At 38.9% G+C, this 15,570-nt stretch overlaps 1 protein-coding gene across 1 annotated transcript in view; it reads right to left on the bottom strand.

Annotated features, from left to right (window-relative positions):
- The window catches only part of BIRC6 (baculoviral IAP repeat containing 6), a 319,798-nt gene that overhangs the window by 284,375 nt on the left and 19,853 nt on the right, over positions 1 to 15,570 (bottom strand). The window contains 7 exon segments of the mRNA XM_048843594.2: positions 546 to 604; positions 5,512 to 5,672; positions 5,758 to 5,980; positions 7,625 to 7,707; positions 9,218 to 9,329; positions 11,472 to 11,665; positions 14,881 to 15,018. Of these exon segments, the coding sequence (XP_048699551.2) occupies positions 546 to 604; positions 5,512 to 5,672; positions 5,758 to 5,980; positions 7,625 to 7,707; positions 9,218 to 9,329; positions 11,472 to 11,665; positions 14,881 to 15,018 (970 nt within the window).

Genomic DNA, 15,570 nt, shown 5'->3' with positions numbered 1-15,570 from the left:
CTTCCCCAATGACAATTTTTCCCCCCATTAACACAGTTTGAGAAGAACTTGAATGCTATTTTGAAATTTAACATCCTTCTAGTATCATCTAACATACAATTTCACTAGCTGAATGATAATTTCTAATTTTCAAATGCCTATATCTAACTTCATTTACTTTTACATTACTTCATGGTCATAAACCCCAGTTGATTATGCTGCAGTTCTAATGCTTCATGCTATTTAAAATGCGAACACATTTGTATGCCACTATTACTTTTACGATTAGTTCTTTCCACTACAAAAGGTATGTAATGTGATTTTAACCCCTTGCCGTGGGATTTTAAGTAAGTAAAGTGTATTTTGCCATTTTACATTTTCCCAAAAAGCTTTAGCTTGTCACAGACTAAAGTGTGGGCATGTAGCGTAGCTGTAAATGTGATCCAAGACTATCTTTTCATATGTACATGCAAGAAAGCAGAGTTCAAATTAACTTCATTTCCTAACCCACAAATACTTAAATTCCTAACAGATTTTTGCATATAGTGTTCAAAAAATATACCCACCTGTCACAGATTCTGATCTGGAATGCTCTTCACTGTCTGAATCCTCCAGCAGATCATCACTAAAAGCGCAACACAGCTCAATGAGATTCTAAAACATGGCAACTGCAACATTTTCAATCATGGATTACATACTTTGCATTTACTCAGCCTCTATCCATCAAAGATTGTACAAAACAATGTTTGAGATACAATAGGTTTATGCCTTTTTAAAAACAGAAACTGGGGAATGAGCAGGCTGACAAACTTGCCCAATGTCATGGGCTAGAATTAGAATTCAGCGTTCTCAATTCCTAATCTTATACAGACTATACACTCCCTTCAGAGTAACAGAAGTCATTCAATGACATTTAGGTAGCAAAGTGTTCATACTACCTCCCTATTAACTAAGTATTATGCTGTACCATGTCCAGAGGGCAAGACTGGGATGCTCTTATCTGAATTCTCTTAGAGATCTCTCCTAGTACTGATGGAGTGGCCTCTGAGGAGCCAGTCATCCAAATACGGAAAGATTGCAATACTCGACTGATGCAGGCGAGCCGCTACTGCTGACAGGGCCTTAATAAAGGCCCTTCGAGCCACAGAGATTCCCAAAGAGGACGACACTGTATTGGTAATGCTCTGAGCCTATGAAAGACCACAGAAGACTCTTGAGGGAGGGATGAACAATGACATGAAAGCAGGTATCTTGGAAGTCAAGAGCAAAAAGCCAGTCCTCTGGATCTAGGGATAGGATTATGGTAGCTTGAAGTGCTGCGATAGGACATAGGTGTTCTAGTTCCTGAGATCAAATATCGGCCTCCAACCACCAGGGAAGATTAAGACTCCTCGACTTGCTCTAATGGAATCTGGAGGGATTCTGCCAGATGCTTTCTGAAGTCCTGGAAGGCCCTAAAGTTATCTATATCAGAGAGCAGTTGTGGCATCACTGGCTCAGCAGGGGAGGAAGAGGACTTGACCAAAAGGGGCAACACTTCATTTTGTGGCTCTTCCTCCTTGTGGATCTCCTCACATACCAGAGAATCATACAGTATGGGTGAGCGGTCTTGTGGTGCCGGTGGCTGTTGTGTTGGTGGTGTTTCTTGCAGGCTGATATCCTATAAAATTGGTCACTAAAGCATCCAGGGGTTCCAGCAAGCCCAACAGTATTCGTGCCCAAGGAACACAGGGCCATGTGCTGGACTCTGGAAAGTCCTCTTCAGGGTGCGTACCTAGAAGTGCAGGGTGGTACAGAGCTGAGACAGAGCCTGGACGGAAATCTGTCTGAGGAGGTGTCATCGCCCAAGCTGAATGGGAGGCTTTTGGGCACTGGTGCTAGTACCAGAGATGGCATGTCAAGTCCTGTTCAGATGAGTAAGGGTTCAATCATGAACTGCCAAAGTGGCACCTAGGAAGAGCTCTTACAGTGCTCCTTAGGAAAAGGGACTCTGGTTCCTCCAAGATGTGGAAATTCTCAAATGAAAGAAATCTGGAGGGTGCTGGAGGACTATGACAGTGAGAGCTGGAGGGCTAGAATGGTACCAGGGCCCATAATGGGGATGGCTGCAGGTCTGGAGATGCAGGCGGTATCTCAGATTGTTTCTGTCCAGAGGAGGATGGTACCAGGGATGGAGTAAGTTGTTGGTTTGAGATGTCTCTGTAGCTCTGAAAGGATGTCAGTATCGATGTCCTTGAGGTGGTCTTCGATGAATCTTAGTACCTAGAGGTGTCAGACATTGAGGAAGGTGCCTCTCAGTATTGAGGAAGGTGCCTCTCAGTGATGCTTAGTTGAGGATTTCTCCAATTGAGACTTCATCTTAGGTGGTACCAAAACCTTGGTACCAGTGTCAGCTGGAGCCTTGACTGTACCCATTGTGGGATGCAAGATCTCTAGAGAGTCAGCTTTAAGAGATGATTTACCCTTCTTTCAAGAGTTGCTGACAAGGAAAAAGTGTTTTCTTCTCTTAGAAGGTTTCATCTCTGAAATCACCCCTGGAGCGCTGGAAGTCACCGGTACAACCTAAGAGGTTAAGGACAACGTATGGAGGGGGGAAAATCTGACCCTGCCAGTGCTAAGGAGTATTCCAGGAGGAGAAACTCTCACGTAGCTTCTCTATCTTTGCAGGACATGCCCTTAAACCCAGTACAGACTTTGCACTTGGACAGGACGTGAAGATGGGGAATAAAGTGGACCTGGGAAATTATAGACTAGCGCATTTAATTTTGATACCCAGAAAGATACTGGAACAAATTAACAATCAATTTGTAAATACCTAGAGGATAACAGGGTGATAAGTAATAACCAACGCAGATTTGTCAAGAACAAATCATGTCAAAACAACCTAATTTCCTTCTTTGACAGGGTTACTAGCCTACTGGATAGGGGGAAAGCTGCAGACATGATAACTTGAGTTTAGTAAGGTTTCTGACAGTCCCAACATGACATTTTCACAAGCAAACTAGGGGAATATGATCCAGACAAAATTACTATAAAGTGAGTGTTTAACTGGTTGAAAGACCATATTCAAAGAGTAGTTTTCAATCGTTTGCTGTCAAACTGGGGGGAGCATATCTAGTGGGGTCCCACAGGGGACTGGTACCTACTCTGTATTTTCATTTATGATTTGGGTAAAGGAGTGGAGAGTGCTTATAAAATTCACAGATGACACCAAGCTGGGAGAGGTGGTTAGCACTTTGGAAGACAGTATTAGAATACAAAAATGACAATCCTGACAAATTGTAGAACTGGTCTGAAATTAACAAGATGAAATTCAATAAAGACAAGTATTATACTTAGGAAGGAAAAACCAAATGCACAACTACAAAATGGGGAATAACCGGAGAGGCAGTAGCACTGAAGAAAAGAAACTGGGTGCTATAATGGATCACATATGATTGACTTATATTCAATGTACTCCAGTTGCCAAAAAAGCTACTATCATTCTGGGGTGTATTAACGGGAGTGCTGTATTTAAGACATAGGAGATAACTATCCTGCTCTACTCAGCACTGGTGAGGCTTCAGCTGGGAACTAATTCTGGGCACAACACTTCAGAAAAGAGGTGGACAAACGGGAGAGAGTCCAGAAGAGAGCAACAAAAATGATAAAAGGTTTAGAAAATCTGACCTCTGGTCACGTTTAGTCTTGAGGGGAAAAAAGCCTGAAAGGGGGGGGGGGGCTGATAACAGTCATCCAATATGTTAAGGGCTGTTAAATTGTTCTCCATATCCACTTAATATAGGACAAGTAGTGATGGGCATAATCTGCAGCAAGGGAGATTTAGATTAGGTAAGAGGAAAAACCTTGTAACTATAAGGATAATTAAAAGCACTGCAATAGGCTTCCAAAGGAGGTTCTCCATCATTGGAGGTTTTTAAGAATAGATTAGATAAGCACCTGTCAAAGATGGTCTTGGTATACTTGGCCCTACCTTAGCGCAGGGGACTGAACTAGATGACCTCTTGAGGTCCCTTTCAGCCCTACACTTCCAAGATGCTTCAAGGCACCGGAGACAGCTGGAGTGCCCATTGCCACAGGGAAGAGACCTGTGGCAAGTCTGGCAGGGTTTAAACCTGAGGACTTGGGAAAAGCCATAGACCACAAAAGTTGAGGAGTTAAATTCAATAGGGGGGACCCCTCCATGCACAAAATGAACTAAAAAAAAACATACTAAATAGAGTAAATAGAGCTAAAAAGAAAGAAAGGTGGGGAAACAGCTAGGAAGCAGTGGACACTGCAGCTGCTCCATATCAAGCTTCAGGCAGTAGAGAAGAAACTTAAGCAGTGGCAGGTCTGTGCCTCCCTACTGCGACACCTGGGAGCACACAGTGCTGCACTGGGCAGCCACAGACACAGTTGTTTATAATCTGCTGTTGAGAGTACACAGGCACACACACATATCCTATGGTGGAACACCAACAGGGATGTATACTTGAAGATGAATTTCAGTTAAAAAGAAAAATAAATTTCTGCTTCCATGCAGATTAGCTATTACTTTCTGGATCCCCTGAAGTTTAGTAAAAATGTTTAGAAAGGAGACAGAAAATTTTGTCACATCACCCTTCAACACTGACTTCCCCAGGAGTTTTCCATCAATGATTGTTTTATGGGCATGAGAGAAAGAAAGTCTACATTAAATTTATTATGCTCAGATATAGTAATAAGATCTCACAGAATACAGAGATGTATTCGTTGTGAATATACACATGGTGTTTTTTGGCAACTGCCATCCTTCCCTTTGCCTGATATCATCTCTTCAGTCTGCATCAAGTCATAGCTAACAGATTGAAATGCCTCAGGACATGGTTTGTATTCTCTTTGTAAAAGGCCTTGCAAACATACGATTCTATAAACACACATTTCATAACCAAGGTAAGTAGTAAGGAAAGAATTATAGTTCTTAGTACTTCCATAGTAATTTGTACTTTAAAAGCAGTGTACAAACAACCAATTAATAAGACATGGAAAAGACAAGATCTGGCAACTCTTAAATAATTGTACTTGATTTCAAAAGCATAATGATTAGAAACTACACTTTCCAAAAGCTTTAGAACACTTGCATTTAACTACTATCCCGTGTGATTAAAATGAAGATCTATTCTTGACACTTAAGTTCCCCTACATTATTTCTAGCTTCCTGCATCACAATATTTCAAGCAAACTCTGATAATGTATCCCTTCTACCTGCAAGTTGAAAACTGCACACATTAAGACAGATGAGGAAAGTATTTTTAAATATAGCTGGGGTAAAACAGAAGCTTTGAAAGAAAAATGATCATCATTCACCAGACGGGACTTCAGTGACATTTTTACATCACGTAGTAGTACATAAGCATCACCACTCCACATTCCACTCCCATCTCCATGAATAAGCAAATGATGAATTTCTGCTTTCTAACTAAGTGTGAATAAGTTTAATGGCATTTCTAATACATTATCCAAGATGGATCATTTTAAAAAGATATTTTTAAATCTGGAAGGTTAGCATACCTGTCTCCTTCCAATTTTGGTATATCTGAGCAGCTAGAGGAATCTTCTAGCCATGCTAATGTTGGTCTCCTTGAGTCAACCCCTGAGCTCTGTTCTCCTGACAACACAAGCTGTTGAACAATTGCTGGATCATATGCATTGATCTCAAACTTTAAGTGAACCTGAACAAATAAAAATGTAGAGGTGTACATTGATTTAAATCTGACAAAAAAAACAATTACTACTGAATTCTTAAATAAGATGTACCTTCATAAGTTTGGAAACATCCCATATGCAGATCTTTCCTCGTTTTGTTGCTGCAGCTAGAAAGTGAGGGCAGCTTCCTGATCCAAAGCAGGCTATCCTGTCAGTGCCATCTGTGCAGGGAAACTGTGCTGGACTTGTTGCAAGTGTGACTGAGAGGGGTACGTTCTGTGTGTGCTCACCTTTGACAAATGGGCAGTTTGGGGAATGTCTCTCATGTTCAGACCTTTGTGCATTAAAAAAAATATATATATCAAAACACTGGCTTCTCAGAGCAGCAATTTTGTATTAGAATACCCGCTACTAACTATTAAGATCAATTTCCATGTTTGTGAAGACACTACATACATAATGCAGAAGTAATATCTCAACCTGTAATAGAGTTGAATCATACAATGAAATTGTTTTAACCAGAGTATAAGAATACCATACTGTTATTGATCCTTAGTTTGTGGTTATTTCTCAATAACCATATTGTATGAAATGCTTAAAGGACTTCCACATATCCAACTGCAGGGGATTTGCATACACCATTAAGAGAAATAACCATGAAGTTATCATGACAACTGCTGGGCTCCGACTGGCTACTAATGTCAAAAGAGCAAGCAGTAAGATGCTGTAACAAGAGAGAAAATTTAACTCAAGAGTATATACAGTATCATCACTTGTAATACCAGACTTCATCTTTAATGTAGCTTTAGTAATAAGTGAAGTACTGTTTAGATCTACATTTCCCCCTACAGAAAGGGACACTGAGATATGTAGAGTCTTAACCAATAAAAATAAAAAAAACTAGTAAGACAAGTGTGAAAGATTTCTGAATTAAATTTGTGCAGTCGGTGGAGATACTGAAAAGAATCATAATTCTTTACTAACACCTGAAGGATAGTATCAAAGAAGAGAAAATCATCAAGTGTAGTAAAAGGGGTAAATAAGAAGCAAAGGGCTAAAATTAAAAAAAAAAAAAAAAAAAAAATTCAGGCCAGCCAGAATGCAATTTAGCAAATGTTCAATTTAAGACATGTATTTAAGACAAAGTTAGATCAGGCACCTAGAAGCAGGTAAAGAAATGCACTCATGCATACATTTAACAAGTAATTTGAAAACTAGTGATCCCTTTATTTAAAGGAGGTAAGATCCAAATCCGTTTCTCTTTTCACACTTTATATCAGTAACCTCATCAACTGTCACACCTAAAACAGAATCCTGAACTCAAGTATTTACAAGTGAAGAGATTTTAGGTAAACCTAGCATGTCAGAAGACAGACCATTAAAATTTAAAATTATTCCAAATGAGAGAGAGAGAGAGAGAAAAACCAAGAGCTTTCACCAAGTGCAGTTTCATTCTTTTCCTGTTTTATAGGTAGTGCAATATTGTGCTACTTAAAATGGCAGGACAGTTTGCATTTAACACTGGTATTTTTGGAAATCCATTGCTTCAAAACTTTCTAAATACAAATGCATAAGAAGAACTCATGGAAGGTATGTCTACCAAAGTGCTCCACTTAATTTTTTTCACCTAATATATTTTTATATTATACAGAAAGCAAAATAGGTCTCACATTCCACAAACACTTAGGGCATGTCTACACTTACCTCCAGAGCAATCGAGCCAGCAAGGGCCAATTTATCGCATCTAGTGAAGACGCGATAAATCGATCGCCAAGCACTCTCCAGTCGACTCCGGTACTTCACTGGAGCGAGAAACATAGGTGGAGTCGACGGGGGAGAGTCAACAATCGACCTACTGCAGTGAAGACACCGCGGTAAGTAGATCTAAGTATGTCAACTTCAGCTACGTTATTCACGTAGCTGAAGTTGAGTAACTTAGATTGATCCCCGCGCAGTGTAGACCAGGCCTTAGACTCACCAAGGTTCATCTGTAGGCTCCCAGCATACCAAACACACACTGCAGGTAAAACACATGGCTCTGTCATCTCCTGATGAAGCAGGCTATAAAAAGAGAAGGAAGTAGTTGTGCATCAATGATGTCAACATATCAGTTTTAAAAGAAACAATTTAACTAGTTATTTTATTTTTTTTTTATACTGTATACTTTATTTCTGACAGCAAGATTTAAGCATTACATCCATATGCTGCACATAAGTTTAGACAGCAAGAGGCAGTATTTTAAGTTGAAAAAGTACAACACTATGCTACTACGTAAAAGACAGACAGAGCACTGAAAACTTCTCTGGCCAAGCCACTGGAGATGAAGGAATATCAGAGGTCTCAAACAAGAAAGAAGAGTAATTACTTTAAGTAATTTTTGTTGAAAAAAGTCACACAACTGTATGATACAAAACAGCTGATAAATAATGCTCAGATTTTGTTAACATATCTGAAAATTTTTAAATACCACCTAAAAGATTGAAGAATGCTAAACTATCTGCTAATCTGTTAGAGTGCAAATATTCCATTCCATTTTGTCTCTCATACAAGAGCTTAACATCCATACTTAGCATTTTTCCCTTTGTTCCCCAAGTCATTAAAGTACAGTATATCTAGGAAACATTTAAATGCAACTCTGATATTTCTCATGATACTGCATTTGTTCTTGGTTGAAAATTGCTAGCAAGCATGTAGGGTCTAACAAAAAAAAATTCTTTACTAAGTATCACTAGTTATTTTTAGGCTGCCTTGCAAAAAAGACTCACCTTTTAAATGCATTTAACAGGCTTAGCAGTTGGCAAATAATGCTGATTTCAGTGGATGTAAGCTAGCCTTACAATAAACTAAAAGACCTACTGTACCATATATGGATTTACATAGTGAAGGCTATCTATAAGAAAGTGCTAGAAACTTAAGGGAGCTAATGAAAAGCATGGGGAAACAACATTAGAAAAAGATTTGTGATTATATTTAACCGATTATTCAACTAGCCCTAGATGTGTTTTGAACCTTCACCACATTAAGGACAATTTAAAATGTTATTTCAATAAGTCCCATTAAGTCAGTCTAATTTAGTGAACAAAGAATTCAGATCAAACTTTTTGCTTTTTCTGCCTTATGTAAGCTCTCTCTTCATAAAGGAGAAAGCTTTCAGTTACACAGAAATTGTTCAGTAATCTAGTGAGGTGAAAATAAATTAATGTAATGTTGATGATTAACAGAATCGGAGTAATTATTTTTGGCCAGAAATACAGATTTAAAAAAGAGTGCTACATATATGGGAACTCAAATCATTATCCTCCACTGACCCTGGTCAAAAAAGAACTGACCTTGGAATTATTCTGGGGATAGCCTCAATGCACTTAAAGCACGAGACATCTCCTAGCTAGAAAGGGCTCAGTTACTTCAGAATTCTTGAGTTACGAATTTCTGCCTGATCTTGTGCTACAAACAGATAGGAACCCATTGAGAAGTTTATCTTTGAAAAGCATTCATACGCTTTCCTCTGTATGTCTTTTAGTGTAAAATATGGCAATAATGTATTTATATCTAAAACTCATCATCTTTTTACCTGATGATAGAACCCAGCTTGAGCCATGGGATCTGGCTGCGCCCACCTATACCCTACATGAGGCCATGAGGTGAATGTCTCCCGTCTGTTAGCCTCACTATACATCAAGGACCTATAAAGAGACATTTTATGTTATCCAAAGTGTCATTTAGAAGAATATTAAATGACTACAGGCTGCACAAACATCTAAGAAAGCAAATGCCATCAGTAAACAGATAAAATTAAAATCAAACTAAAATTAGCCATTTTTGCAACTATCAGGAAAACTATGGGAAAGAATGGTTTATCAACACTTGGATTTCAGAAAATTTCTTCAAACAATTTAAATATAAGGCAATAAATACGTGATCAATTTCAAATGCAGGAATAAAGTTTGAATGTACTGTAATCCACTATGCACTCTTCAGCCAGATGGAAAAGAATAAGCATTAAACACTATCAAAATTATTCTCTTTGTCCGATATTCAAAACCTATCTAACCCCTAAAAATGAGGCATACAACTATCTGAAAATCCCACTGAATAATCTTTGCTACCAAAACCAGACTAGGATGCCAGAGATGGAGATACATACTTTGCTGTATCCAAAAGGTCATTATTTTAGCGCAAACTTAACTGAAATTATGCCAAGTCCATGTAAGACAATATGCTACATCATAAATACATTGTAAGCTAAATTCTGAATTATGCAGCTGAGGTTACATAAACCTTTACTAATGTTAAAGTAATGAAGCCTGTATCTTTTCTAGTTTCCACAACTGTTTATCTTTTCAGTATGTTCCACACATGGGTCTTAGGGGATTGAGAACTGTATAAAACAGTGGTCCTAAACTTTTTGGACCACTCACTAAGTGACCCAATCTCATCCCATAGTGCATCATATCCCAGACACCTTTGCAGGTGAAAAGAATTGTACTATGGTGGAAGCTGGTGCTGTTGAACAGAGGAATGCCCCCACCTCATCACCTCTCATTCTTTAGAGTTTCAGGTGAGAAAACACAGCACTCCTGAACAAAGTTTCAGCTCCCCACTGCCTCTCCCCTGACAGAGTCTATTCTGCTGCCAGAGCCTTTCACTGCAGCAGGGAAAAGCTCTGGCAGTGGAACACAATACTGCTAACAATATCAGTGTAGATGTTGGAGGCACTGCTTGGGCAGGTAGTGAGCCTGTGTAAGGTATATATTGGGGGTTCAGGCATGTAGGGCACTATACTCTACTCACCTAAGCAGTGCCTCATTGTCTACACTGCTGTTTATACCCATGCTAAATAGGTGTGCAGTGTCGGTACTGTAAATGTAGATGTACCCTTTTGCTTAACATGCTTGAAAGAAGAAATTATGAAACTGGGAATTCAAGGTAGTTTTATTCCCCATCTCCAAGATCAGTCCAAGGAGTTTTCTGCTGTCAAGTGAAGACACTGTAAATAGCTCTTTATTTGGGACACTGTAGTATAAAAACAGTGTTGCACTATTGTTGTGCATAAGAATTAAGTTTGGTGGTCTATACTAGGTATATGAGTGAATGTATGTGTTATGATGTCTATCAAAACAGACATAAATGACTCTCACAATACACCGACAGCCACTACATCAATTTGTGGTCATATCAACTCAAGCTGTGAACTTGGGAGATCCAACATTAAAAGCCGGGCCTGGATAAGTTAAACCTTGCAGAGAAGACTAAGGAAAAATATATGTGCTGCAGAAAGTGGTTTTGACACTTTGCTCCAAATAAATATCAGTACAGAAACATGCCAAAAGTTATTAAGCAATGGCCTAAAAATATACAACTATAGCAACCTAACTAGCAAGCAGGTATCATTTATTATCTTAACCTTAACAAGGTATTGCTGGAATCAGGAAAAGATCAAGCAATAGCAAGACAAGTGCAGTTTTCTCCTTTTGCTGCTGAAAAGGAAGTGATTGAAAGGAAGCATTTATACTCTGCAGAGGATGGCACAAATTTAAGAGGTAGGGGAATTCAACCAGTCTTCCACTAAGGAAGTAACACCCAGGAGTTATAAATCCACAGAGGTAGTATCTTTGGAGAAACAGTAGTTTTATTTAATAATGCCAAAATTTGTAAAAATCATTTACACTAAACCTTTACACATTAACCAGTTTCTGAATTCCCCATTTTCTTTTCCCGCAGATGGATAAATCCAATTTCTCCTTATTGAAGAAATCAGAATGATCCACAATCTACTTTGATCCAGACAAAAGGTAAAATTCACCATTAACATTTTTTTAATATACCTGTCCACAGATCGACCAGGTCCCACGCCAAGTTCTGGTCGCGCACTGGGTAAGAGGTAAGATAACCTATCCATCACAGAGGAGGCTACAGGTAAGGCAGCAATATTTTGATTTATCTTCTTAAGTTCATTTACAATGGCGTTGGCGACAGACTTCAATACATGATGAGGAAGATGGAACGTAACTGTTGCCCACTGAATTAAGAAAAAACGTTCAATTTGATATTCAAAAAGTTATTACAAGAAATTACAATACAAATATTTCACCTGGAAATCAGAAACAAGAATCAAGAAATACTAATGTCCAGTCTTGTGTTTAATACGTGTGTCATTGATGCTAGCATCAGAATACTAATACAACACAAACATTTGTTCAATTTTTTAAAACTGCAGCTCATGAAAACTGAGTGCATTTATTACAGTTAGTAATCTCATTTGATTATACCACTCAATGCTGCACATGGCAGCCAAATTCAGCAATGTGAGCTCTAAAAATGCCTCAATTAAGATTTTTTTTTGGTGAATTATAGTAAAAAAGTTGAGTCATTTGAGTTATAAAAGCAGGAAAAACATGAGATATCTTAAAACTTAATAGCCTTTTTTTATATCCCAATTTAGTTCTCAATCAGAAGTGTCTTTAATGTCTGAAGAATTTTTTTTTTTTTTTTTTACAAATAAAAGTCCTGAAGTCATACCGTTGCTCTGTAGAGTTTTAGTGGGGATTTTTAAATAACCACTTGTTTGCAAGTCTTTGGAGGTTAAGTTTGATGCCTACTCAGAAAAGAGTTTGGAAATAGAGATCTGATATTTAAACGTTTTATAAACTTTTTTTTTTTAAAAAGTTAAAGAGGCAGATCATCCTTTATTCAAAACTTCAGCATTGCATACAGTATTCCATTTTGCAGAGAAATCAGGAAGGTTGTTAGAGGACGAAATCAGGAAGGTTGTTAGAGGACTAAACATGTGTCCACTTTTAAATGGAAATTGGTATGCAAAACAATATGGTTTCTGGTATTATGAATTTCAGCAAAGGTAACTAACAGGTACACCGAGTTTCCATAAATTCAAAGATTACTCAAAATGCATCAATTTTAGGAGAGTCCAGAGTCCTTTGGACACTTCACTTTTAAATGTACTCTTGTGCTACTTTACCTAGTTGCCGTGTGCGCCACATACTTGCAATTAAGTGTAAATTAACCAATCAGGGTCTTTTTACTATGTTATTAAACAATTAAGTTAACAACTTGCACTGAAGTATTAACTTATTTCTTGTGAGGATACACACACACACACTAAATATTTACCCTGTCATTCTGTTTTAATATGAATATATAGCACTATAGCCAGCTATTACTGTAGCTCTTTTGGGTAATGTTGATTGCTAATTTGGCTCCTCAACCACGGAGGTCTGAGTATCACTGCAATAGAGCATTTCATACTGAAGCAATAGCCCCACCAGTCAATCCCTGAGAATAGCATGTTAATGGCCACAAATCCCCAGATTAAGAGTGAAACACACTACAGACCAGCCCCTTGTCAAAACAACTTAGGCAAAAGCATTTAAATTACATTTTAAAAGTTGAAAAGTGTTGCATTGCTTTACCCATTCTTTTATCTGTATGTTCTGTATTTTGACTGTAAACTTTGGGGTCTTTCTTACTGCTCGTAAAGAGCCTAACCTATGGATGCTACATAAATATTTATTTTATGTTGATGTGAAGAGTTAGGCAAAGATTTTAAAGTTGGTTAACTGTTTTCAATTACATTTTGTTGCTGAGGAATTGGAGGGCTTTTTTCTTTTAGGCCAAATCCTGTTACACTGTAGACAAGGAAGTTTACAATTCAAACTCATGTCTCACAGGAACAGAAAGAACGAATTTTATACTTGTTAGGAAAGGTAAGCCATTCTAGGAAGACTAGTGAAGCTGCTCAGACCAACGGTACTATTAGATTAGAATAGATTTACAGTAACTCCTCGCTTAATGTTGTCGTTATGTTCCTGAAAAATGCTACTTTAAGCGAAATGATGTTAAGTGAATCCAATTTCCCCATAAGAATTAATGTAAATGGGTGGGGTTATATTCCAGGGAAATTTTTTTCACCAGACAAAAGACTATATTACATACGTATACACATACACACACACTGCAAGTTTTAAAAACAAACAATTTAATACTGTACACAGCAATGATGATTGTGAAGCTTGGTTGAGGTGGTGAAGTTATAGGGTGGAAGAGGGTGGGATAGTTCCCAGGGAATGCCTTGCTCCTAAACGATGAACTAGCACTCAACTGAGCCCTCAAGGGTTAACATATTGTTGTTAATGTAGTCTCACACTCTACAAGGCAGCACAAATGGAGGGAGGAGACACAACATGGCAGTGGCTGCAAAATATTCCCTGGGGAAACTGAAGGTGATGATGAACCCACTCTATCACACTGGAGCGCACCACTCCCTCCACTTTCCAAAGTGCAGAAAGGGGGGATGTGCATGAGTGAGTGACACACCCTCACACAGTGCAGGGTATGTGGGGTGTGTGTGTGTGTGTGTGTGAGTGAGTGAGAGACGTGCATTGCCCCTTTAAATACCCTGACCCCACTCTAAGTATACTGCCTTTTTAAGCAGATCAGCAAGTTGAGACAGCAGGTGTGACAGGAAGCTCCCTCCATCTTGAGCCCTGTCCTGTCCCCCCCTGTTCTGTGGAGATGGGTTACAGGAGCAGGGGGGCAGGCAGACACCCTGACATCAGCACCCCTCTTCCCCCCCATCCCCTGCACAGCAAGCAGGAGGCTCCTGGGAGCGGCTCCAAAGCAGAGGGCAGGAGCAGCACACGGCAGTCGGGGGAAGGATACCTGAACTGCCCAGCAATTGATAGCCTCCTGGGCGGCTGCTGCACAGGGAACTTAGGGCAGCTGACGGGGGGCTGCTGGTCCACCCTGGTTCCAAGCCCCCACCAGCTAGCTCCAACGGGCTGCTCTTTCTGCAAGCAGTGGACAAAGCAGACAGCTACCAAACAACGTTATAAGGGAGCATTGTGTAACTTTAAACGAGCGTGTTCTCTAATTGATCAGCGACGTAACAACGAGAAAACGTTAAGTTAGGAGTTACTGTACTATGTGTACAGAACTAAGGAATGATGAATAAACTAAAACTGGTCAAGGCTATGTTTAACCCCCGGAAATACTCTATATCCACACACTAGAAAAAGTTGCCAATGTTTAGCTGCATTATTCATCGTGGCTTTCAATCAGGTTAAATTAATGTTACCAAGAATTCTTGAACTCAATTCATATAGCAATTCAAAAATGACCTACAAAACCCTTAAAACATACAATGGAAATGAACTTTTTTTTTTTTTTTAAAGAAAAAAAGAAAAAAGTGTTAGAGAATTTTGGAGACACTTTCTTCACCTTTGCAACTTTATGGTTTGCTGCTGTCTCATGTGAGGTATTTTTTAAGCCGTCTTTCAGTTGTGTGATGAACAAGTCATATCCCTCTGTGCTGGAGACATCTACCTTCTCTATGCAAGCACATAACAGTTGCTGAGCCTAAAAACATGTGGAAAGAAACAAAATTAGTGTCTAGACACAGAAGCTACTATCCTGGAAAATTTAAGACCTGATGGATTCAGCAGCTAGATCGACTTCCGCAAAGATTTTAAGAAATGAGCCAGGTGGCATATACGGTTATTTCTGTACTTTTTTTTTTTTTTTTAAATAAACTGCTGTGCGCTGAATGCCCCAAATAACTCGAGATAAGAATGAGATAGCAAATGTGTATTTCACTTGATTCTAAGGTCACACTAAAATCAGATCCAAATGACAACTTACATGATGCATTATGTATTCTGATGAAAACTAAAGATGAGCAATGATTAGCAACCTGATCCCAGTCACTTTTCCTTAGCAGCCCATTCCATGGATAAATCTCTACAGTAAAGCTTTTGCTGGAAGTAACCAGTTGCAAGCTGCCTGAGGAAGTATGACTGAAGACTAACAACATGTGGCGGACTAGCCACAAAAATAATTACAGCAACATGGCGCACCCAAAGTGGAAAGTTTTTGAAGACTAGCTCAATCACACCAGTCCTATCACCTGGA

The sequence above is a fragment of the Caretta caretta genome, chromosome 3 (assembly GCF_965140235.1).
Source record: "Caretta caretta isolate rCarCar2 chromosome 3, rCarCar1.hap1, whole genome shotgun sequence".
NCBI classification, from domain to species: Eukaryota; Metazoa; Chordata; order Testudines; family Cheloniidae; genus Caretta; species Caretta caretta.
The sequence above is the reverse complement of the archived record's forward strand: the minus strand, read 5'-3'. Positions and strand labels throughout refer to the sequence as shown.